The sequence below is a fragment of the Ursus arctos genome, unplaced genomic scaffold (genome assembly GCF_023065955.2).
Source record: "Ursus arctos isolate Adak ecotype North America unplaced genomic scaffold, UrsArc2.0 scaffold_36, whole genome shotgun sequence".
NCBI classification, from domain to species: Eukaryota; Metazoa; Chordata; class Mammalia; order Carnivora; family Ursidae; genus Ursus; species Ursus arctos.
This window is the reverse complement of record NW_026623050.1, coordinates 1,739,173-1,764,713: the sequence shown is the minus strand read 5'-3', so window position 1 is coordinate 1,764,713 and position 25,541 is coordinate 1,739,173. Positions and strand designations below refer to the sequence as shown.

The following is a 25,541-nucleotide window of genomic DNA, read 5'->3' as shown; positions in this document are numbered from 1 at the left end:
TGAGGGTTCACTGATTGTACCACCAGGTGCCCCAGCTCGTTTTAATTTTAATTTGCATTTCCTGTTGCTACTGAGACTGAGTGCACTTTCAAATGTTGATTGGCTGTGTGGCTATCCTCTTTTGTGTAGTGCCTCTCAAAGTCTTTTGTTCATTTTTATATTGGCTTGCCTTTTTCTTGATTTATAGAAAGTCTTTATATAGCCTGAATCTAAGCCTTTTGTGGATGTATGTATTGCAAATATTTTCTCCCCAGTGTTTTCTCCCCTAATAGACTCTTTGTTGAAGCATAGTTCTTGTTATTTCTGTATAGTTAGTGTTTTCTGTTTAAGAAATCTTTGTCTAGGGGTGCCTTGGTGGCTCAGTCAGTTAAGCGTCTGCCTTCAGCTCAGGTCATGACCCCAGGGTCCTGGGGTTGAGCAACACCCCCCCCCCCGCCCCCTGCTCGTGTGTTCTCTCTCTGCTTTCTCTCTCTCAAATAAATATATTAAAAATCTTTTAAAGAAAGAAAGAAAGAAATATTTTCCTATCCCAAAGGAATCAATATATTATCCTATGTTATATTCTAAGAGCTTAATTCTTTAAAGTCACCCATTTAGAGCTACAATTTGCTTAGAACTAAAATGTGTATATGGTGTGAGATGAGGTCAAGATTCATTGTTTTCTTCATACGGTTATCCGGCTGATCCAGAACCATTTATTAAAAAGATCATCACGTTCTCAGTATTGTTCAAGTTGGTATTTGTCAAAATCAATTATACATTTATGTGTGGGTTAGTTTCCGAACAATCTGTCTAAAGTTGCACAAATGCAGCATTCTCTTATCTTGGCTTTATCATAACTCCTGCTATCCAGGAGTGTATATCCTTCAGCTCCTGCTATCCAGGAGTGTATATCCTTCAGATGACCTTCTCTAAGGTCAGCTTAGCCATTCTTGGCTCTTTGCATTTCTGTATAACTTTAGAACAAGCATTTCTGTACACACACACACACACTGCTAGTAATTTGAGGGGATTGCATTGAATCTAAAAATCGATCTAGGTTGAATCGACTGTTATAATGTTGACTCTTCTGACTCATAAAGGTGATGTATCTCTCCACTTATTTAGGTCTTCTTTAACTGACTGCATTCATATTTTGTAGTTTTATCTGCAGTGGTCTTATATATCTTTAGTTGGATTTAATCCTAGGTATGGACGTTTTCTGATGCTCTTTTAAATGGTATATTTCAAATGTTATCTTTTCGCTTGTTTATCCCTGACATGTTGAGATAAAGTTAGCTTGTAACGTGTCCCTTAATTCACTTCGGTAAATTCACTTATTAAATTTAAATAGTTTGACTAAAAATCCTTTTGTATTTTTTACGTTCACTATTAATGACAGCTTTGTTTCTTCCTTTCCAATTCTTAGACCCTGTATTGATATTTCTTGCCCTACTGCTCAGTTGAAGAGCACTGGGATAGTGTAAAATAGAAGTGAGGATAGCACACACCTGCGTCTTACTCACAATCTCAGGGAACAAGAGATAAAATAGAGTGTTGGAGATTTATTGTAGATACTCCTTATTAGATTAAGGATTTTCTTTCTTTCTGTTTCTGGTTTGCCAAGAGTTTTTATTATGAATAGACGTTAACTTTTATCAAATGTGGTTTCTGCATATTGGGTGGATCATATGATCATTCTGCCTTGTTCTGTTAATGTGCTGAATTATATGAACTGAATTTTAAATGTTAAACCAGACATGTATTCTATTGTTCTCTTTGCTTTAATCTGAATATATTCTACTGACCCACCCTAAACCTCACTAATCCTCTCTTTAACTGAGTCAGTCTGCTCTTCAAGTCCTATATTGAGTTATTATTTGTTACTTCGTATGATTCTTTTTAAAAGATTCCAATTCCTTGATGAAATTTTCTTTTTCGCCATTTATTTTCTTGAGCATGTTGGTCAGTGTTTTAAAACGTATCTAACATGGAGGTCAGATAAGTTCAGTACCCAGAACTTCTGATGGTCTCCTTCCATTGTCCATTTTTTTTCTTGTGGGTTTTCAATGATGTGGTCTTGCCGAGTCCTCCTTTATGTATTTGTATGGACCAGACATGGTGTATGAAAAACGGCAGAGATAACTTAAAGCGCTGTAGGATGTTAGATTCCCCCAGAGGGTATTTACTGTTGATTTTGGCAGACAGGGGAAGGCCAATCACTTTACACTATCCTGGGATTGAGCTGACTCAAAGTCTGATTACTGTTCATCTGTCTTAACCCCTAAGGTGGAGCTTACTGTGGGTCTCAGCTGAAGGCCTGGACTGTTTACCAGGGCCACTCTTTTTTGACAGGCCCCGTACTCCAACTCTGTCTCCCCCCCCAGTCCCATGTGTGGCCAAGGTTGAGACCAAGTGGCCTAGATTTGTGTTTGCTTGATACCCCCATCTGTACACCTGAGTATCAGTGTTCCCCGCATTCACACACTCCTGCCTTTTTGAGGTTCCCGCCTCGTTTGCATTTCCAAGAGTCGCTGGGGGGCATCTCACAGACACTCAAGGTAAAGTATGGACTGTGGTACTCTGGCCACTGCCCTGCTGCATCCACTCTGGCTGTCATTTGCACGGCCTTGGCTGCTTGCTCCTGGCTGCCAACAGCCAGGCTTCATAGCTGCCTTCAGGTGCTGCGTCTCAGGGAAGCATCGGTCACTGTTCAGCTGTGGATCTGGACCTGAGCAGAACTCTAACTTCCCGTCCTTTATGTTCTGTTCTGTTACTGTGTGCTCCCAGCTGACGCCTTCAGGTCCCAAATGGTGTGGGGCAGCTGTCTTTGCAAAATATGCCTTTTGGCTCAAAGTGTTCACCTGCTCCTGGAGTAGCTCGGTTTGGGATGTTGTCAACAGCTACCACGTTATTAATCAGGCATCCCGCCCCTCCGGTCTTCAGGTCCTGTTGCTGAGTCCACTCACTGTTCCAGATTCCACCTTAAGTAAGTATCAGTTCTCCTTCTGGGCTCTTTCATCACCCTGTGGTTTGCCTACTGTCATCGGCACCTGAGTCATCAGACATGCCCATGGACCTTGGAACCTCTTCAGCCCAACGGCGCCTAACTCCACATGCCAGACCTATACTGGGCCAGCCAGTACTCCTGCTATAAATACAGAGAATGTGATATATTTAGTGCAACTATGTAAATTTCATCGACTGTGATCACCTGGGTGTAAGAACTAATTCACTCACACTCAAACTGACTGGAAAACTCAAAAAACTGAATTTTTTGCACAACTTATACTTGATTTTTAATACTTTTACAGTTTGAGATAGTTGTAGATTCACATGCAATTGTACAAAAGAATCCAGTGATCCCATAGACCTTCATCCAATTCTCCCCCGATGACGATAACTTGTGTAACTAGAGTACGGTATCACAACCAGCAAATTGACATGATACAGCCCATCAACCGCATTGAGATTCTACCAGTGTCTGTATATGTCTGTGTGTCTATTTAGTGCAAGGCCATTTTATTGCACATACAGATTCATATGGCCGCCAAAATACAGAAGCATTCCGCCACAAGGAACCTTCCCGCCACCCTGCTGACCACCGTGGAGGGAGATGAGGAGCGCTGCCTGTTTCTAACTGGCAGGAAATGGAAGAGCAGTCCCTCAGTCCCACCAACACAACTGGGCAGAACTGGAGCACCACCCCGTGATTCCGCAGGGGTGAGGGGTGGGGAGGAAGATCAGCTCCCTATTCTGCCCCACTGAACCTAGGGAGAGGGGATGCAGTTTTCCCATTAATACATTAATGTTTGGCCAGAGTAGGGCAGATGGCCAAAAAGGCTTTCCATGGTGGGGCCACTCCTTTGTTGGTTCTCTGATCAGAAGGGACAGATTTTTCTTGTAGCTTACTTTATCCATGCCTCTTGGTGTTTCCAGGTTGAAGGCTACTCTAGCACCCAGCCTGGGATCTATGGGAGGCAATCAGGAAACCTAGACTCATCACCATGTTGTTTCTCAAGTCCCAAAGTCCCCAGGCTTCAGTCCAGCTTCTTCTTTCCTCCTTTGAGTCTTGCTATGTTCGTTTGATATGTTGTGTCCGCAGTTGTAACAGGGAGCACCTGGAAGGAGTCGGGTGCTCCATCCTGCCTAGAACCAGCGGTCTCATCTCTACTTGATTCTTAAGAGAAATAAAGAGCTAACTAGTAGGCTGATGCCAACAGTTAACTTATGTAAGCAACTTTCCCAGATGCTAGAATTTTAGTTTAGCTCAGTATTCTATATCTGTCAATATTCTATGTCTGATACGTGTGTGAGACAAGAATTTGTGTTCAAAATGAGAATATTCTATAAATAACTTCTGAAGCATCAAGGGAAATGACATTGTCTTCCCTGTAGTTTTGTGCGGGTGTACTTAGGCAAGTTTAATTCTCTAAACAATGGTTGTTTTCCACTGTGTCAGAAACCCAATACCTAACCAAGCTGGCTGAAACAGATTTAATGCACATAAGTATCTTGAAGCAGAGTTAAATGATTGACCAAATATGAGGACAGTTTTAAAAACAGCAGCACTGGGGTCACCAGAGTGGCTCAGTCGGTTAAGCGTCTGACTTTGACTCAGGTCATGATCTTGGGATCCTGGGATTGAGCCCCATGCTGAACCCAGGTGTCATGCGCCACACTCACTGGGGAGTCTGCTTGTCCCTCTCCCTCTCCCTCTGCCCCTCCCCCGGCTCATGCTCTTTCTCTTTCTCTCTCTCACTCTCAAATAAATAAATAAAATCTTTTAAAAAAATAAAAATAAAAAATAAAAATAGCACCACTGGTGAAAAAGGTCCTGAACATCTCTTGGAAATGCAATCTCTATCTTCAAGTCCGTGGAGGTTATCATGTAGAAACCCCCGTTGGGTAAGCAAGACAAAAACATGCCAGACTTTAAGCAAGAGGATGTTCAATTGGATTGTTTTCTTCTTTTCTGATATTTATAAAAATTAATACTGGAAAGATATTAAATAATACATAAATATAAAGCGGGAAATGTAACAGGTCCCTTGCTCTCTTGACTTTCAATACCCTCACCTCTGTTAACAGTTTTGGTGTGTTTGGTTAGATTTTTAGAAACAGGCTTCAGAGTCCAAGTGTCCTATGTGCAAGCAAACTTGAACTTCTCAGTCCCAGGAGATTTTTTACAATCAATCATGGGAAATGACATGGGGTAAGTGGGGAAGAATGCTCTCTCAAGCCTGTTAGCTTTCAATTAATGAAGAGTAAGATGTGGCTGCCCTTTAAAACACATGCACACACACGCACATGCACACACACTCTTCACTTGCAAAGGCTATTTCCGTGGCACCTTCAGTAGTGTGCTTATCCGACTTTCCAAGGAACCTTCTCAGAAGTACAGCATGGGCTGTGTAGTGGACATTCAAAGCCTGCCTGTGGAACACACTGTCATTATTCCAAGAGGGAACAATGTATCTTCGTCTGTGTTCTTCATTCTTTGAACAATGATTGGTAAAGAAACTAATTTCACAAAAAGAGCACAATATACTGAAAGCTTGCCAGTTTTATACTATAACTCAGTTTCGTTGTTGTTTTTTTAAATCTTCGACTCCTGGCCTTCAGTAGTCCTGCCCCCCTCTGAAACTCACTTGCAAAATGAGGTCAAGCTGGTGTGGGTTGGGTCGGGGGGAACTGTTGAATCCATTATTCCCTATAAGCTCAGCTCAGAATCCATAGACTATGAAGCCTTGCCCAAGCGCCATGACAAGGACTCTCTCCCTCTTTCCAACATCCTCCCCCTTGGTGAGATACCTTTGTATGCTGCTTAACACAGGTCTTCATGGTGGATGGCGAGGTTTAAGTACCGTCTAACATAGTATACACATTTACTTGTCATGCAGGCACTGTCTCACTTGTAGTATTCTTTGTTCCACGTGGAACAATGCCTAACCCAGAGAAGGCATTTAATAAGTATCGATTAAATGGGCAGATTGAATAAACCACCTCTTGATTTCAAGGGAACCCCATTTAGCCACGTGATCGGATTTTTCCTCCTGCTCATAGTTGCACAATAAGTAAGCATCACTGTTTTGATTCTATTTAGTTAAAAATAATGCTTTTTCAAATCAGTGAGTTTCTTCGTCTGAAAAATTTTGCTAAGTGATTTGTAAAATGAGAGACTAGGGGCATATTTAAGTTTCCACATAGGTGAAGGCAAGCCTGAATTTCCCAGGGAAATTATTTGAAACCCCTTGTTCAAAGCCAGTCACTGAGAATGGGATGCTGTTTTGGTCGATGCTGAGCTTTTAAAACACTGTGCAGAGAGACAAGGAGGGTAAAAGATACTTTCCTGGAAATGACACAGGCTCCGACAATCAGGCACTCTGTTTTTCTAGCACGCCGCATTCAGGGGAGGGGGGAGGTGTGTTCAGATCTATCACAGTCTCAGTGTGGCGACATTATAAAATGTTATTGAAGCTTCTCCACCCACATATATCTGAAGAAACAAAGGGCATCTCTTCGTTCTTAGCTGCTGCTCAACGCCAACCTTGAGGCTTCGAAACCCTGTCTGTGTGATTGTAACTGACTCAGAGGCTTTGGGAAGGTGTACTACACCTATCCCTGTGACATCTCTGTGAAATCTAGGAAATCGAAGCAGTAAATCTTCTACGCGTGACTGATTCTCTCTGATTCACACAAATGTGTTCCAGGTGAGAAAGTAGGCAAGCCTAACATTTAACTTCTCATACGTAGTCAGATCATAGAAAAATCGGACTACATGAAGTTATAAGTTATGGAACGACACTTTAGGGTTTGGTATTTAAGCCTGAAGGGCGGGCACTTCTCGAGCACACTGGAGCTGTTCTAACAGACAAAGCTTTCTGCCTCCTGGGATCAGTTTTGACTTTCCCATTACCATTTTGGGGCCCACGTCCCTGAGTTGGACAAAATGAGCACAGCTTACCCTAGGTTTTCTACTGCCCAGTGTGAAAGCAAAACGTCAGCCCTTGTACTGGTACCTGTAATGTGTTTCTGCTGTAACATTGTTCGGTTTCATGGGAAACATAGAGGGGTTGTAGGTCACTCCCCCATCACCATCTCCCTGCCCCCTCGCCTCACCCTCACCCACCATCTTGAGCCAGCAGGATAAGGATGTGACACCACAAATGACTGATTAGACCAGTCTATAAAGGATCAGCTTGGTTTAGGGTTCCAGGGATCCCTTTTTGCACCTCAGGAGAACAGCTCTGGACTGTCTTCTCATGAGAGAGAACCCAGAAAGAAGATGGCTGTATCCACTGTTGGGGAGATGGACCCGGCATGAATCTCTTGTGGTAGTTAGAAATATTGAGCTCTAATATCGAACAGCAGCTAGAATCTCTCCCCAGAAAATTGCCTACTCAAAGAGAATTTAACTGAACACAGGACACCCTTCTTGTTCATCCATAAAGAATGTTCTCACCTGAGGTCTATCCGGGTCCTGCAGGTATTTCTTTGGTGATGTAATACTTCACTCTGTTACGTCCTTTGGGTGATGCCTGAGATTTTTCTGATCATTTTTCAAAGCCACATCATGATTTAATGGCTATTTGTCTCCCTTCTCAGTGATTGAAGGCTGGCTCTTGTCTCTGAAAGGTCAGAAGCACCTAGTCCTAGTTATTTACGTGAGTGCCAGCACTCACACTCAAGTAAGGGCTGGAGAGGGCTTTTCAGTTGTTTTTATTTTAGAGACATGATCTCTGTTTCCTTCCCCGAGTTAATACAGATCACTGGCTTTAGGCAAAGCCTTTATCTTTATTACTTTTTTAATTTATGAAATTAAATTAGAGGCTGTGGGGGAGAAGTGAATTGGTTATCTGTAGTCTTAACCAAGAGGAACTTGGAAATACTGATCATACAATCGCCATAAACACGGTCCCCCAAACAACTGCTCTCCAACTCCCCACTTAAAGACAAAGTGCTCAGCAGCATATTTATATGGTTTAGTTTTATGTTAGCAATGGATCTCTGTTTTTAGACGGCAGTTTTGAAGGAGTTCAACAGCTGAGTTGGAAACTACCACCTGCCCTCTAAAATACATAAGTGAGAGATGGATAGTGGAGTTTCAAGGGCAGACCCTGCTGCCAATTTGGCATTCTCTGGTTCCAGCTGTTGACCAGGGATAATTTAGATTACAAGAGTAAAACCAAGAAATGCTTTAAATGTAAATTCCTGGCATTGCATGTCTGTGTTTGAAGAACAAGTGGACATTCTTGCAAACTACCAGAATAGGAGGCTGGCTTTCCTCAGTCCAGCGGCTGTTCAGTAGATAGGGAAGCCAAGGCCTCATGAATTTTATATCACATTTAGTTTTATTTTAGGGAGGTTAAAATATAGGGCTTAAAAAAATCAACCAGACGTGTCATTTCCTTTGTACTTTTCTGGTCGGTGTTTTCTAGCTTACCAAGGTAAGCACATCTTCTTTTTGTAGTGGGGGAAATATTCTGTATTTCCAGTTATACCTCTCATGAGGTTAAGAGGAAAACTGAAACAATACTATACTTGCACTGGGATGAAAGAAACCTACAGACATCTACAAGTCATCTGGGGTTCTTGACCACCTGTACAATCAATGATCACTCTAATTCCAATTTCAAATATTCTCCCCACTGTCCCCAGAGTTCAGCCTTATCTGTTTGTTCGTCCACCCTTTGTTTTGTCCCACAAAGGATTTACGGCAGCTTACAAAGGTAGACAAAAGTTAAAAATCAAAGACAGGGGCGCCTGGGTGGCACAGTGGTTAAGCGTCTGCCTTCGGCTCAGGGCGTGATCCCGGCGTTATGGGATCGAGCCCCACATCAGGCTCCTCCGCTGGGAGCATGCTTCTTCCTCTCCCACTCCCCCTGCTTGTGTTCCCTCTCTCGCCGGCTGTCTCTATCTCTGTCGAATAAATAAATAAAATCTTTAAAAAAAAATCAAAGGCAAAAAAATGAAAAGTCGAACTGGGTATGTAAATGGACCATAACGATTTGTAATGATGTTAACTAATGGGCCACATGGGTGGTTTCTAAGGTTTTTTTAGCCCCTGCCAAAAGAAAAACCTGGTGAGTCACTAGATTCAGGATCCACAGGATCACAGCAAGCCAGGTACTTGACAGAAGTGCTACTGTTCTTGGGACTAGAGCCAGCAAGGACATTTTTCCAAGAGGCGCATCAAGAAGACCACGTCCTCTGATGAACACCGGTGACGACGCTTTTGCATCAGAGGCAGGCGGTGATCTCGGTTTGTGAGAGAGGTGGTGTACTTCTTACACAGCCCCTCGGTGTAGGTTGGAGACATCACATCAAAGAGCAGGTTCGCAGCTCTTGCAGCTGCCAGTCAGTCCTGCTTCCTCTAGAAAGCTTCATCTGGACCATGCCCTCATATCAAGTCTCGAGTTAGTGCGTGGCCCCTAGCAAGCGCTCAATCGATGCTAGTGATTAGTATTCCGACACTATCATCGTGGGGCAGATGTGCGCCCGAGCTTTCCCGGGGAGAAGATGGGCTCCACGGTGTGCAGGGGAGCGAAGGGAGCCAGCATCTCTGAGCTCACAGATCTCACCTACGCAGTCTCTCTGGCACTTGTGTGAGCACGAATGGCGGGCAGGATTAGGTTGGGCAATGCACATCTGGGCTCCCCAGGAAAGGCAGGCTTGCCCCAGGTAACACCTGAAAAACTGAAACTCCATAAATAGAGTTATTGCGGGTATGGGGAGCATGCCAACTCTGAGCTAAGACGAACACCTTCCAAGCAGAAACCTGTGAGCACCAGCGTTTCATTCTTGGAGGGCAAAGTCCTTTTAAGGAATTAAAAAAGGCTCATAGAAATCCTTTTGTGAGTTTCTGGACTTACATCGGGATAGAAGAGAGTGAAAATGCGGCTTATAGATGGTTAGGCCCATGTGACTCCAAGATCCAGAAGAATCCCCCTTCTACCTCCTGCTTCCCCTTCCCCCCTTGCTCCTTGCTTTGTCCTCCTTTTCAAAATCTCATTAAATGGTTCATCACCATGGGTCCTATCATGTCAGAAGGCAGTCACTGCCAGAATCGGCCAAGAGCAGAATCCATTTGGAGTTGAAATCTCCACCCCCTGAGTTGATCTCTTGGGCGGTTGCGTGTGAAACAGGGGGAAGCATGTGGCAGAGATTAGGCATGCGTTGGTATTGAATTCCGAGCACTAGGATGTGTGCAGCCCCCCGCCCCGCATCCCTCACAGTCACGTCACTTTCTTCTTTTAATGAAAACTGAAACCCAGCTCCAGCCAGAGGGCAGTAGGAGTGAACAAATGTGCAGGAGAAAGAAAATAGCAATGTTTCGGAAGGCTGGCTCCCCCACCCCTGGTCTGGTCTAGAAAGAGCGTCTCCCTCCTAGCCCGAGGAATGTAGGAGAGGCCACAGAGGAGATGGGGAGGGCTCACGGGGAGGAATTAAGTGTGGCTCAGTCTGTTTCTGGCTTCTCTGTAAATACTGTGACACCTCCAGTGGAGGGACAGCTGAGATAAGTGACTGTTAATCCCCCAGTGCCGGGAGGAGGCTGGCCGCTCCCAGCAGATGGTGGACGAAACAGGCTTCCCTCGAGGCAAGGGCAGCGGGAACTGTCCCACCTTCTGTTCCTTCAGCTTGCCCTGCACGTCTCCCTCATGGCCTGTCCCTGCCCAGAAGGGCCTCGAGGGCCCTTGAGAGCCCTGGGGACATACCCCGGCTTTGCCATTCCGCTGGGATGCTCAAGGTCAGCCAAGCTGGCCCCTGGCCAGGACCGGCAGCTTGGGCAGCATTCGGCAGAGCTCCGTGGGCAGGAGCAGAAACAGCCAGGCAGGGCTGCCAAGTTTCTTCCTCCGTGAATCACCTGGGGAAGAGAGGTGGTGACTTACTTAAAATGCAGATTCAATCTTCCAAGGTGGAACCCGGGAAGTTGAATTTCTACTCCGCGGAACAGGTCATTTGGCTGCGAGTGGTTCGAGCATTCCACTCCGAGACACAGCAGTCCAAGGAGACTGGAAAGCATTCTGGGTGGTGGTCAGAACAGGGTGTAGTCCGGGCCTGGGTTTGGATCCTCCCTCTTCCCTTTGCTCATCTCTGTGACCTCTAGCCAAAGAGGCCCACTGGTTCCCCGCCTCAGAGGATACAGACCAGACTTTCTCAAACTGCACAACGACGCAGCCTCCCCTGGCTTTTGAAGTCACTTTTGTCAAAATTTGCATCAAAAAATGCAGTTGGGAGATTGGTTGCACACAGTGTGAATGTACTTAAGACCACCGAACTGCCCAATTTTAAATGGTTAAGAGGGTAATTTTAAGTTCTTTAAATTTAAATTTTTTTAATTTAAAAAAAGGAAAATCTAAACTGCACCACCGAGGCTAAGTCATTTTTACATACTAAGGTAAACGCGACAGAAGCCAATCTTTAATTAAATGGATCCCTCAAAGACTATAGCAAATGAAAATCAGTCATTGACTCTTACTTTCCCATTGACTTAGATTTTAAAATTTATAAAATAGGGATAGGAGTCTTAAAAGGTGGTAATTGAGCAGTATTACAATGAACAAATATTGAACTATCATATAGCTTTAAGGGAAAAAAGTGTTCTTTCTTACCATAAATATAATGCATATGAAAATACGTTTTGTTTTAGGTGGGAGAGAAATGAAACTGGTCTAAAAATATTTTAAGGGGTTAGATCGTCTCCTGAAACTGGTGTCTGCGCCCCACCGACCTTCCCATCTCCCCCAGGGCAGACTGATCCCAAGGTAGACCGGCTGGAATTGGCCTCCTGAGCCCTGGAAGTACCTGCAGAGGGTTCAGGTCAGTAGCCTCCGTGCTCAGGGATCCACTGACTTTCCAGGAGCTCCCTTTGCGCGAATGGCGGTGACCATGGCGATCTGCCACCCGCCACCACTCCCCAGGTCAAAATTTTCTTCCACACAAATGTTCATGAATTTCAGTCCTATTCTTTTATTTTTTATTTTTTTTAAGATTTTATTTATTTGAGAGAAACTGAGAAAGCGAGCATGAGTGGGGGAAGGAGCAGAGAGAGAGGGAGAAGGAGATGGCCCGTTGAGCAAGGAGCCAGACGTGGGGCTCGATGCCAGGACTCTGATCATGACCTGAGCTGAAGGCATGAAAGCTTAACCGACTGAGCCACCCAGGTGCGCCCTACTCTACTTTAAAGACAACAAAATGATATTCTTCAAGAAGGCTTTCTCTGATCCCTCTTTTGGATTCCTCTTTTCATGACCATCCCGTGATTCCCTCCTTTTTCATCCCAGCATGCTCTGTAAGTGGCCCTGACTTTTCTGTGATTGCCCGGCTCTGCTTTACTTATCACTGTATTCCTGTGACTAGCCCAGTTCTTCTCCCATCAATATTTGCTGAAATCAGTAAATGAATGAAATTGACCCAGTTCTTCAAAAAAAGAAAGCTGTCACTGCCTCCAAGAGTATTTGAGTTGCTGAATTGTAATAGTGACAATTTGCTTTGTATCTTCTATGTGATGCTATCATTTGCCCCTAATTAATTATTTTGATAATTAATGACCCCTGCCAGAAAAGAGTTATCATTATTGTGTCCTTTTCTGGAGGCTAAAATTGAGGCTCAGGGAAGTGAAGTGACTTGCCCGAGACCAAATGCACCGTAAGTGATAGAAGTAGGATTTGAACTCAGGGCTGTCTGGCTGTACCCGGGTCCCATTTCTCCTTTTTCTTGGCTCTTCTTCATCTGTCTGAGCTGAGGCAGTTCTGCTCTTTGCATCCTGTCAACGGGCATTTTCTTTACAAAAGGTCTATTGGGTGGCAAGGCATGACCCCCGCCAGACCCCCTCACCTGGCCCCATCACCCAGCTGCCCCCACAGTTTCTTCTCCAGACCAACCCAAACATGGTTGGGGAGCTCAGTGGGGAGGGCCCAACATTCCCCAGTCTGGACAAGTATCTAATCAGTCGACCTCCTCAGCATATCAATCCAAGACCACTCTAGAGATGAATGCCTGTGCCCAGTTTTCTATTTTTAACTGGTGTGAGCGGGAGGGAAAACACAAGCATTAAAATCAAAGTGCCAGTCAAGAACGGAGAATACGGGGCACCCCAGAGCAAATCAGAGATCTGGGTCCTTATGTCTCTCTGTTCCTTTCCCCTTTCCCCAGTTCACGTCATCTTTCCGTCCCCTTCTCCAAGTTCCAAGATCCTTCTAGATCTGTTTCCACGAAGGAGCTGATATCAGTTATACCACTGCTTCTCACACTCTAATGCATATATGATTCAACTGGACATCTTGCCAATTCCAATTCTGCAGTTTGGGGAGGGGCGGACTCTGCTTTTCTAACTCTTCTTGACAAGAATACTGCTCTTTCAGTCTTGTCTCCACTTGAAGTAAAGGCCTTTGCCCCCCAGTCTACAGATGTTCACCTGTTCGCCAGCAAGCGCACAGGCTCCTTTTGGCATTTGGTCCTTCATTCACTTTGGCAGCAGGGGATCCTTGTCTGGCCTGAAGACAGGAGTCCAAGTTTGAGCAAAACCTCGGCAGCAGGAGGAGAGCTACCCGATATCCATGCTGGTGTAAACCTGGCCCCCTTCTCCGGCAAGACTTGGCCAGGCTCTCACTCCAGTTCTTCTTTGCCTCTTCCCTAGCCAGACCCTAAGCCGTGCATGAGCTAGGGATCAAGGTGGCCTTGGTTAATCTCTCTTTTCTGACCTAGAGGAGCACGGCCCCAGCAACCTGAGTAAAAAGTCATCCAAGCTGGTGGGGACTAGACCAGAAGGGTGACCTGTCCCAGGTGCCCCCTTTTCTGGCGACCCCAAATGTGCTGCTGTGATGCCCTTGGCGTCCACGAGGACTGCCAGGGCTCTACTCCTCCAGTCCCCAGTCGTGGAAGATGAGAAGCTGCTGTCGCTCCCCTGCCGCCCTGGTCCAGCTGTCAGGACCCCTCAGCAGCGGGCAGAGGGCCAAGCCTTCCGGCTTGTATGTGGCTTATTGTCTTACGCTGGCGGGGCTGCGAGGAACAAACCCACAGCACACCCAGGGTGCACCTCCATCCAAGAAGGGGGAGGAGGTGAGCTGGCGTCACTTAGTCTTCCCCTGCCCCCTACCCTTCGCCGCCTGCCCCTCCCTAGCTCCCTATTTGGCCATCCCCCTGGTTGCCCCCTCCCCTTCCTTACATGGTCTGGGAGCCCCCTGGCTGATCCTCTCCCCTGCCCTTGGCTCCATGAATGGCCTCGGCGCTCCTCAATGGTGCGAAGGCGACCAAATAAGGCAAGGTGGCCGACCAGGCCCCCCACCCCTGCCCCCGGCCGCTGCAACTGACCCCGTCCATCAGCGCACTATAAAGCGGCGCGCCCCGCGCCGGGCACCCAGCGCCTGCCGCCCGAGCCGAGCCGAGCCCGACCCGCGGACGGTGAGTCAGCGCCCGCCCAGCCCGCCCGAGCCCGTGGCCCCCCAGCCGGCCGCGCCGCCGCTTTTTTTTTTCTTTCTTTTCTTTTCTTTTTTTTTGAGGAGACCACACTTTCCGACGTAGTTCTCACTTGTTTGGTCCTGGGTGGTGACAGAAGAGGGGCGCGCAGATCGCGAGCCCTGCGGCCCCCCGCCCCGGGCATCTGGGGTCCCTGCTCTCGTGCGCGTTTCCCTCCAGCTGGGGCTTGGCCGGGGGGTGTGGGTGGGGCCCCAGTGGGGCTCTCAGTGTGCGGGAAGGCAAAGCTGTGAAGGGCTGGGGAGGACTTGCGAAGGGGTGACGGCACGTCCTTGCACCCGGGGCAGAGGGTGACTCCTTCTCCACGCACGTCCGCCTCGGTGTCCGCAGCCTCTTCCCAGCCCGCCTCTGCTGCCCCGAGGGGAAGGGGACGGCGGGCGCTCCCTCCGCCGCCCCAACCCTCCTCCCCTGCTCCGGCCCTTCCTCGGGGCGCGGGGGGCAGCGCCACCGCGGGCACTGAGCGCCGGCCGCCCCGCTCTCCATCTGCAGACCCCGCCGAAGCTGTGCCAGGATGTGCGACGACGAGGAGACCACCGCTCTGGTGTGCGACAACGGCTCCGGGCTAGTGAAGGCCGGCTTCGCGGGGGATGACGCGCCCCGGGCCGTCTTCCCCTCCATCGTGGGCCGCCCGCGCCACCAGGTAAGCTTCCCGCCCGCCTGGCCTGCTCTGTCTGGCCGGGGCCAGTCCCCGGCCCCGCTCCCGCCCTGCCTGCCAGCTCCTCAGTCCAGCCGTCCAGGGAACGTCTCACCTGACCCTCCTGTCCCGTGAACTGCTCAGGTCGAATAAGGAAAGGATGGATTGGCTGAAATCCAAGCCCGGAGAAGCAATACTCACACCACCGGCAACATACCGCCAACCACCTACACTCGCCCCCTTCCACTTGCAGGGACGCGGCCCGCCAAGCGTCCCACTGCCTGAGAAAAGCCAGCAGCTTCTCTCCTGCGCCCCTGCCCTACATTTTTAGTACTCAGCGTCTTCTCTGCCCCTTACACACTTCAGTTTCTAACTTGGTGGCCCTTGTCAGTCCCCCCCAAGACTTGTAACAATATAACTTCTCTCAACCAACCAGGACCCAGCCCACATTCCTCGCTCTCCTTCACAGCCGGCTCACTGGGCTCCCGAAGGATGTAAACCTATCTGCTTCCGGGCTGTTGCTTTTTTAGAAGCCGGGCGTGACAGCAGCAGCAAGTGCCATGGTGATCAGTAGTGACATACCGCCTTGTTTATTAAAGGAGATGCCATGCTCTCTGGCTCTGCCAGATGCCCTGCCAGACAGGCTGCCAGGGAGGAGAGCCGGGCCCGTCGGTGCTGGTGGCTGACGGGTATCGCAGGACAGCGCTGGGCCGGCTGGATTTCAGGATTCACTCTGCAGTGATAATGGCGTAGCAGCCCATCTTTTTATGTTCACTTGGTGAACGTCAAAATCTTTTCTTAGGAGAAATACAATGTGTCGTTAATTCAGTCATTCTGCAGTGTAGTCATTTATATCCTGGTTGGCATGGGTGATGAACTTAATAACTTAATGAAGGCGTTACGGTATTTTTAAAATGAGGCGAGGCTGTACTTCTTTGGTGAAGTACCTTCATCCCTCTCTCCCCAGTTATATCCTAAAGAACTGTAACTGGGGCGTGTGTGTTGGGGTGGGGGTTAGGGGGAAGGTACTAGATTGATTTTAAATGATATTTCTAAATTGGGGTAAATTTCTATTTTTTATTATTTCTAGTATTTATGAGATGTTCCTTGACTTGGGCAGTTAGATGTAAATTTATAAGACATCAGTTGTATTCCTAAAATAGTGGAAGCTTGATTTCCCCATCTTTTTCTTCTTCTAGGGAGTCATGGTGGGTATGGGTCAGAAGGACTCCTACGTAGGTGATGAGGCCCAGAGCAAGCGAGGTATCCTGACTCTCAAGTACCCAATTGAGCATGGCATCATCACCAACTGGGATGACATGGAGAAGATCTGGCACCATACCTTCTACAATGAGCTCCGTGTGGCCCCTGAGGAGCACCCCACTCTGCTCACGGAGGCCCCACTGAACCCTAAGGCCAACCGCGAGAAGATGACCCAGATCATGTTTGAGACCTTCAACGTCCCTGCCATGTATGTGGCCATCCAGGCGGTGCTGTCCCTGTATGCTTCTGGCCGTACCACAGGTATGTCTGGGCTGTGGAGACGGTCACTGATTCACCACGTTCCCAACTCACTGACCTTGCTATGAATCAGCTTCCCTCACGCTCCCTGGGAGGGTGTCCCTGAGAAGAGAGGGAGGTAACAGTACTTTCAGATCACATGCATTTCTACGAGTTGAAAGCACATGGAGTCAGAGCCTTTCCTTTCCCAAAGTATGTGATGCCACATATTAAGGCTGCCCATGACGTATGCATCTGGCATGTAGCTGTTGCTGGTATGTGTTCCGTACCAACACAGCCCCTGGGCACACGTCCCCAAGGAGAACCGACATTCCCTACAGGGTCTGAGTCAAAAAAGAACGTGTGCAAGTTAGATGGGGGGAAAGGAACACACGCGTGGATGCTCCCATAATGTGTTAATGGCTGGTAAAAGGGATGGTCATTTGAAAGTGTCCTGGGGACATTTTTCTACCACAATATTTGAAAGGGCGAGCTGTTGCTGGGTTCAGATTTAGCCCTCGTTCTGCTCATTTTATTCTTTGTGTGTGAGGAATCTAATTTGATCTGGATCCATGCCCAGTGCGAGTATCTGTTAGCCAAGATTGGAAGTGGGCTTTGACACAACTAAAGCGGTGGTGTCCTCAGGGATTTGCTTTGCTCCTGTCTGTTTCTCCCGACAGGCATTGTTCTGGATTCGGGGGATGGTGTAACTCACAACGTTCCCATCTACGAGGGCTACGCTTTGCCCCATGCCATCATGCGTCTGGATCTAGCTGGTCGGGACCTCACTGACTACCTCATGAAGATCCTCACTGAGCGTGGCTACTCCTTCGTCACCACCGGTGAGTGTGTGTGTGTGTGTGTGTGTGTGTGTGTGTGTGTCTGCTACAGCATCGTGTCCGCTTTCTCCCTCCACCAGAGAATCTACCTACCCGCACACAGTTGACTTCATTCTTCAGAGCTTGACTCTGCTACCCTTTGTGTCTGCAGCTGAACGTGAAATTGTCCGTGACATTAAAGAGAAGCTGTGCTATGTCGCCCTGGATTTCGAGAATGAAATGGCCACAGCTGCCTCTTCCTCCTCCCTGGAGAAGAGCTACGAGCTGCCCGACGGCCAAGTCATCACTATCGGCAACGAGCGCTTTCGCTGCCCTGAGACACTATTCCAGCCCTCCTTCATCGGTGAGTGGTAGGGGCTGGCACAGGGTCACAGCTCTTCCTTGGAAATCTAGGGGTCCCCAGAGTAAAATCGATCGCCGTCAAGAAGGATTAAGGAGCCCTCGATTTACAAGAAGCCATAGCTTAGAGCCCCACACAGCTCAGCCTCAGATCCTGATGGCTCATTAAAGGGACGGCCATCCTGCTCTGTCGCAGTGATATGCTACAGGATGACACGCTGACTTCACGTCAAAATAAAGGAGGAGACAGAATAGTAAGTGAATAATCTGTGTCTGCAGGAAAGGAATGATTACTCAGAAGCTGACTTATTCCAGGAAGTCCATCAGCCAGCAGCTGCACTTGGTCTGAACTTGCTCATCATTAAGTGCAACCATAATCATACTCGCGGTATAACCGGACCCTTGTATTTTACCAAACATCTTGCCACGGGAATGATTTCTAAGAGGAAGCTCGTCAGGATCTGATTTTCGCCCATGAATAAAAATTGCATTGATCTAACCCTAATGCGCGTCTCACCCTTTCCAGCATAGCTGCATACATCTGATGCGTGTTTTCAAGCGTTCGCTCCAAACAGGTGCTAAACACAGTGGTTTGTGTCTTGACAGTCTGTTGGGGATTAACTGTCAGCACTGTTAGAGACACCTGTTCCACAAACGCCTTGCAGTATATCTTAAAGAAGAACATATGTTTCAGAGACAAATGGGCGACAGTTTATCAACACAAAGGAGTCCTGTTTTCTTCCCTCCACCCAGGGCCCCTGGCCCGAGTGCACTGTGATTTTTTTTTTTTAACTTATTTCTAGGTATGGAATCTGCTGGCATCCATGAAACCACTTATAATAGCATCATGAAGTGTGACATTGATATCCGCAAGGACCTGTACGCCAACAATGTCCTATCTGGAGGGACCACCATGTACCCTGGTATTGCCGATCGCATGCAAAAGGAAATCACTGCACTGGCTCCCAGCACCATGAAGATCAAGGTAAAGAACCCCTGTGGGTGGGAGAGGCAAAGCAGGTCTTAGGATTGCATGCAGAACTCACACTTTGCTTCCCATCTCCTATACACTTTACCTCTTAGCTTTTCTAGCACTTTTCCCAAGATAGAAGACTTTAAAAACATTTTCAAGCAGTGGATAATAATAGATCTTGGAAGAAAAAAAAATACCCAAAATCTTTGAACACATTTTAAAAGTCTCCAACTTTTGGGCTAGCCTCCATCACGCATTTAGCTCGTTGCTGCATTATACTCTAGTTCAGAGAAGTGGGACAATTCTACTTTGTAGAGCCTTTGATAATGGATAGGCTGAGCCAGAAGAAAGTGCATAAAACTTGATTCCGCCATCTAAATTTTTGGTGTGAAATATTGCACGTTACAATGAGTTCCTAGCTCACATTTTTTTCTGTGCGTCTCTCCAGCATGTTGCTTGATCTGTTGCCTGGTGCGTCAGAGTTCACCGGAAGCTTCTGTTTTCTTTCCGCAGATTATCGCTCCCCCCGAGCGTAAGTACTCTGTCTGGATTGGGGGCTCCATCCTGGCCTCCCTGTCCACCTTCCAGCAGATGTGGATCAGCAAGCAAGAGTATGATGAGGCAGGCCCATCCATCGTCCACCGCAAATGCTTCTAAGGTGCCTTCTCTCTTAGTCTACGTTCAGGATGACAGTGTTACGCTCCTTGGAGTCTCCCGAGCCACCCTCCCTTATCTCTCATCAATCATTGTACAGTTTATTTACACATGTGCAGTTTATTTGTGCTTCTACTATTTATTGCTTTATAAATAAACCAAACCAGGACTTGCAACGTACAAAAGTCTCTCTTCTTTCTTTTCCTGGGAGGCATGGGGTGGGGTCAGTGTAGGCTTACTTCAGTCTGTGAATGCACATACCCGTGGTGTTGCCCCCCAGAGCACTGTAATATCACAGTACCCCAAAGTTCGTCAGATGAATTGGCATGACATTTAGCTGAGAGTTACCGCACTAAATATCAACTTTACATTTTGGGATAGAACCACGAATCTATGTCATACCTGAAAAGTAGATTAGCTTTAACTTCACATAATCGAGACATGAAATCGGGTTTCACAATGCCTGGGGATTAGTTACTGTGAATGACAGTGAAAGTTGTAGCATATGTTCCAGTTGTTTTCATAACTTTGTAGAAACCACAAATACATTAATAATGAGAAAGTCAAAGATCATTTTAAATGGATTAGCTTAAATTCTCAATTCTAGACTCCTCAGTTGTCTTCGTGAGGGCTATGCATGTTCATGGTGAAACATGGAGGCCGGCTGACCGTTAGGTCTAGCCATGTCCCATTCCGAATACTCCCGAAACAGATCAAGACCATTGTGCCTATTCGAAATAAATGTGAGGAAACAGACGCCAGATCCTTTTGCCTCATCAGTAACTAACTTGTGGGACAGAGGTCTTTGGACTCTTCATACCTTTGAAATCTTGGACCTTGGAATTGAGTGCAGTGAAGGCTATGAAATCTGGCGAGAGGTGAAGGGGAGTGGGAAGCCACAATATCCCCTTTATTCCATGCTGGACTTTCCACAAAGCATGCTGTGGGGCTCCTGGGGGCAGCATCTAAAAGAATTGTTCGTGCTCTGTCCTTGAGGGACTCACATACACTACACATAAACTCCCAATGTGTTTGGTCTAGGAAGCTTCAAGGAGATGAACATGGGTCTGGGTCTTGAAGAACAGTGAATTACAGAGGTGAGAAGAGCGGGCAGGAAATTACAGCAGAAGGAAATGAGGCAGAAGCCAGTAAACAAGGCACAGGGCAGGCTGGAAGGAGCTGATGACTTAGGAAATCGAGTTGGGAAGGTAAATTTCCAACTGATTGCGGAAGCTCTAAAATTTTTCATTTTCAAGTTAATTGTTCATGAACCGTTGGGGCATTTGAATAGATGTGATTAAACTTTTATCTATTGATGAGGGAATCAAGACAGAAAGATGAAGCAAGTGGTGCAATGTTTCACAGCTTGTGGAATACCCAAGATACGAAGCCGGATGTTCTGACATGTAATATAATGGCGCTTCCCAAACCATCTTTAGTCCTAAAACTTTAGTCTTAAACTATACTCATAAAATGATAAACATAAACATATAGACATAAAGCTTTAGTCACGGTCTTAGCGCATTTTATCACATACCCTTCTGGGAGTCTGGGTTCAAATTTTTGAGTATTTGGGGCTTATCAGACATCTTTAGAAAAGTTGCCAATGTCATTATTCAAGGTCACAATTGTGTCTTTATATTATTCATTCCAAAAGTATCTCTTGATCCCTGACTCTGGGCCAAGCACAGTAGTAGATGCTTGGAATTGAGTGCAGCGAAGGCTATGAAATCTGGCGAGAGACGAAGGGAAGTGGGAAGCCACAATATGCCCTTATATCATGTTATAATGATAACAGAGATGGATCCAAGCACATTTTCTGTGCTTAAGGAGTTCAGAGTTCAGAGCTCCATGTTCAGCATAGCTGAATAGAAGTCCTTCTCTGCGTTAAGCATTAAATAATAAGTAACCTTGGTGACATTTGCTCCCCCCTCCTACCCCCACCCCCAGTTGTACCCTATAGCACAGACAGATCGGCTTAAAAGCTAGGTATCAGCCAAGGAGACGGATTTGGGGCATATATGAGGAGATATGATTTTGCCAGTCTCTGTGTCCCTTTCATCTCTCAAATTGAGTACATAAGTATTATGAATTTAATCCTTGGAATAGCATAAATACTTCAACTTTAGACAACGGACTGAGCTATCACCTATGGTTCTTTCCACGTAGGATTGGAAAGGGAATAGGTATTGTTTTTTTTGTTTTTTTTTTTTAAAGATTTTATTTATTTATTCGACAGAGATAGAGACAGCCAGCGAGAGAGGGAACACAGGCAGGGGGAGTGGGAGAGGAAGAAGCAGGCTCATAGCGGAGGAGCCTGATGTGGGGCTTGATCCCAGAACGCCGGGATCACGCCCTGAGCCGAAGGCAGACGCTTAACCGCTGTGCCACCCAGTCGCCCCAGGAATAGGTATTGTTATTTCCGTTTAAGAGTAGAAGCTTTGGGAATTCTACATATATGTAGAAGTGATACGCAGCAGGGGCGCCTGGGTGGCACAGCGGTTAAGCGTCTGCCTTCGGCTCAGGGCGTGATCCCGGCGTTATGGGATCGAGCCCCACATCAGGCTCCTCCGCTATGAGCCTGCTTCTTCCTCTCCCACTCCCCCTGCTTGTGTTCCCTCTCTCGCTGGCTGTCTCTATCTCTGTCAAATAAATAAATAAAATCTTTAAAAAAAAAAAAAAGAAGAAGTGATACGCACCAGACCTTGTTGAATTCTGAAGTTTCCTCATTTCTGCATGGTGATGGGGTGTAAAATATTAGAACAGCTAAATATTCTCATAATTGTGCTTAAGGAAGATACTAAGACAACAGAGGTTTTTCTTAAGGCCATCTTCACAAGTGTAAAATATTTGAGGGGTCTTTGGTGAAGGTGCAATGTAAATAACCTGTAGAGATCATGGTACTTCTCAGTTTATAATGAAAAGAGTATTTTTGTTAATTTCTAACATCCTCAAAGACCATTTCTTCATTTTTCTTAACAATGGTCATTTCTTAGCAATGGTCATTATGTAGATGTATTTAAATAACCAAAAGAATAGAGTTACAGAGAAAAGAAAAAGTACTGAAGAAAATGGAATATTTAGAGAAGTAGGGTCAGTTGACTAAAACAAGTCACTGAGGCTCCACTCTTCTCTCCATTTCTTTTATGGAATCTGTTATGGACTGGATGGTTTCTTTAAAAAATTCATATGATGAAACCTGAACCCCTAACGGAACTGTGTTTGAAGAGAGGGCCTATAAGGAGGTAATTAAAGTTAAATGAGGTCACGAGGGTGGGGCCCTAATCCAATAGGACTTGTGTTGTTATAAGAAGAGGAGATACAAAGAGTGTACAGACGAAAGGGCGGTGAGGACTCAGCAGCAAGGCAGCCATCTGCAAGCCAGGTAGACAGGTCCCACCAGAAACCAACCCTGCTGGCACCTAGATCTTGGACTTCCAGCCTCCAGAATTGTGCAAAAATTAATTCCTATTGTTTAAGTCTCCCAGTCTGTGCTATTATGTTATGGTAGCCTGAGCAAACCAGCACAAGATTTTCCCACATGTTGGGCACCATGGCCCAAGATCTATGGTCTACCAACTTATCAGCCTCTGGAACAAAAGAGTGTCTTCCGAAGTGATTCTGAGAAAAATTCCAGGGAAGTCTCAGTCTAGCCAGGCTTGAGGACTGAGTCATACGATCCTCACCATGGGGACTGATCAATATTAAGTAGGGGAGGGGTGATTCTCCAGTGGAAGAGAACAAAATACCCAATGAGCTAGAGCAGGAAGGAAAATATGGCAGCTTGTGGGTGAGGTCTCCAACTTCCAGTTTGAGAGTTTTATTTGATTTAACAGGCCGTGAGAAGGGCTTGAGAAGAGCAATTACTTCGCTCAAACAAAACTAGGAGGTAAGACTGAGAAGCTGTGAAGGGTGGTATATGTGACTGGCCCAGGGACCCAGGAACCCAACGATCTCTCAATGACCATATTAGCCAGGTGTTTAAGAAGAAATAAGTCAGATTCACTTTGTGATTAACATGATATAAATGCTATAAATATTTCCTAGTAACTGATAGGAAATTTTGAGTCTTTTAGGTCAAAACCAGCAAAGATTGATAGTCAATTTATGGTTGTTAACTTTAAATAGAGCAAAGAGTAATTTCATTTCAGAAAAAAAATAATAAACCCTGAGTTTATTGAGAAATAACAGAGGAATTGCGATTCGGGACAAGCAAGCCATGGTGAACCATCAGACAGTCCAAAGGGACAAAGGGAAGGTCAGCTTTTATTGGGTTTTAGGAGGAAATCAGGGAGGATTGCTTAGAACAGAAGTTTATTGGAGAAGAACAGGAGTTTGAGGTTGTGGTTTCTCATTGGCTGCACGTGGGGGTTAGTGCGATGCTGCTGGGGCAGGAAGGGGGCTTCCTTCCGTCTCTTAAAAGCAGGAGACAAAATTCCTATGTGAAAAATGTCCTCCCTTGCTGGAGTAAGTCTTATCTTCTTTCTTCCCCAGGTTACACAGGCTGCAGAGTGGTACATGCATGAGAGCTCCCCCTTCAGGGCTTCCCAGCTCCATTTTAAATGAGATTTCCTTTATTTATTTTCACAAGGTCTTCAGGGCTCATTATACAAGGAATTTCTCCTTCTGGCAGAGCTTGGCTGTTGCTATGACAACCAAACTCCCATTAGGAAGCTACAGGATAAAAGCTCTTGAAGAGATTGCAAAAGTACACTTTTGGTCACTGGTGAACTCAATGGAATCAGCTCTGTGTGCAGTGGACGGATGCGAGCAAGACCGACCAGGCAGATAAAGAGCTTCAGTTCAAGAACGGCTCTCTCAGACCCCGGGGTTCTGGGCCCTCTCCCCTGCTTGACACAGGAGAGCTGAGTCAGGTGAGAGCTAAGCAGGGGTGGTAGGCAGGACCCCCAGCAGTGTCGTTTGCTTATGGCTCTGCATTGTTTCACTGCAGCTTCCATGGGAAGCAAGACTGGGGAGGGGAGACAGAAAGAAAACAGACCCAAGGAAGGTTGCAGTAAAGCTGGATTACAATATGGCATTAGTGGTAGATGAGAAATGGACTCTACAGTCAAGTAAGCAAGGCCTTGGGTCAACAGGTTCACTTGAAGAACTTTGGAAATACTACTGGATAATCATAAGGTAGGCATCATGTAAGGTAGGATATGAGACAGCAGGCATCATGTAGGAAGTTTAAAAGCAAATCTGACCCAGGCACAATAGTGAAATTTTCCCAAGACACCTTTAACTCTAGAATCTACGTTTTGGACTTCTTTTCCAGGGTCTACCACCCAGCGCTGGCTACCCAGGGACATTCTCCCTGCCATGCATAGCTTGATGACACTTACTATTACTCACATTCCTCTAGAGAAGAGACCATGCTAATTAACATGTCAGTTACCTAATCTATGTTCCTGGGGGGAAAGTTAGAACATATTTTCCCACTAGAGAACACACCCGTAATTTATCAGTAGTTTTCTGTACATAATTTATCATTATTATCATACTAACCTGAAGGATTGATGTTGCATGAACTTCCAATCAAAAAGATTAAGTTCAGGGGCGCCTGGGTGGCACAGCGGTTAAGCGTCTGCCTTCAGCTCAGGGCGTGATCCCGGCGTTATGGGATCAAGCCCCACATCAGGCTCCTCCGCTATGAGCCTGCTTCTTCCTCTCCCACTCCCCCTGCTTGTGTTCCCTCTCTCGCTGGCTGTCTCTATCTCTGTCGAATAAATAAATAAAATCTTTAAAAAAAAAAAAGATTAAGTTCAAATCCTAGTTTTGCCACTGACTAGTTGAGCATCTTTTAAATAAATAACTTAGCATCTCTGAACCTCAAAACAGAGGGGCTAACTTAAATCATGCTCCCAGGGGCATCTGGGTGACTCAGCTGGTTAAGCGTCTGCCTTCAGCTCAGGTTATGATTCCAGGATCCTGGGATCGAGTCCCGCATCAGGCTCCCTGCTCAGTGGGGAGCCTGCTTCTCCCTGTCCTTCTGCCTACCCCTCTGCCCACTTGTGTGCTCTCTCTCTCTGACATATAAATAAATAAATAAAATCTTAAAAAAAAAAAAAAAAGATGGGTTTCATAAGCAGCTATGATAGGATGTGCTGTGGGTTGGATGGGGCAGACAAGAAGACGGAGGAAC

At 46.4% G+C, this 25,541-nt stretch overlaps 1 protein-coding gene across 1 annotated transcript; it reads left to right on the top strand.

Annotated features, from left to right (window-relative positions):
* The first annotated feature begins 14,287 nt into the window (after positions 1–14,287).
* On the top strand, positions 14,288–19,581 carry ACTC1 (actin alpha cardiac muscle 1). Its single transcript, XM_026480069.4, has 7 exons — positions 14,288–14,385; positions 14,947–15,097; positions 16,291–16,615; positions 17,272–17,433; positions 17,582–17,773; positions 18,573–18,754; positions 19,256–19,581. The coding sequence occupies exons 2-7, from the start codon at positions 14,969–14,971 to the stop codon at positions 19,397–19,399; spliced, it is 1,134 nt and encodes a 377-aa protein (XP_026335854.1). The 5' UTR covers positions 14,288–14,385; positions 14,947–14,968; the 3' UTR covers positions 19,400–19,581.
* Positions 19,582–25,541: the final 5,960 nt, after the last annotated feature.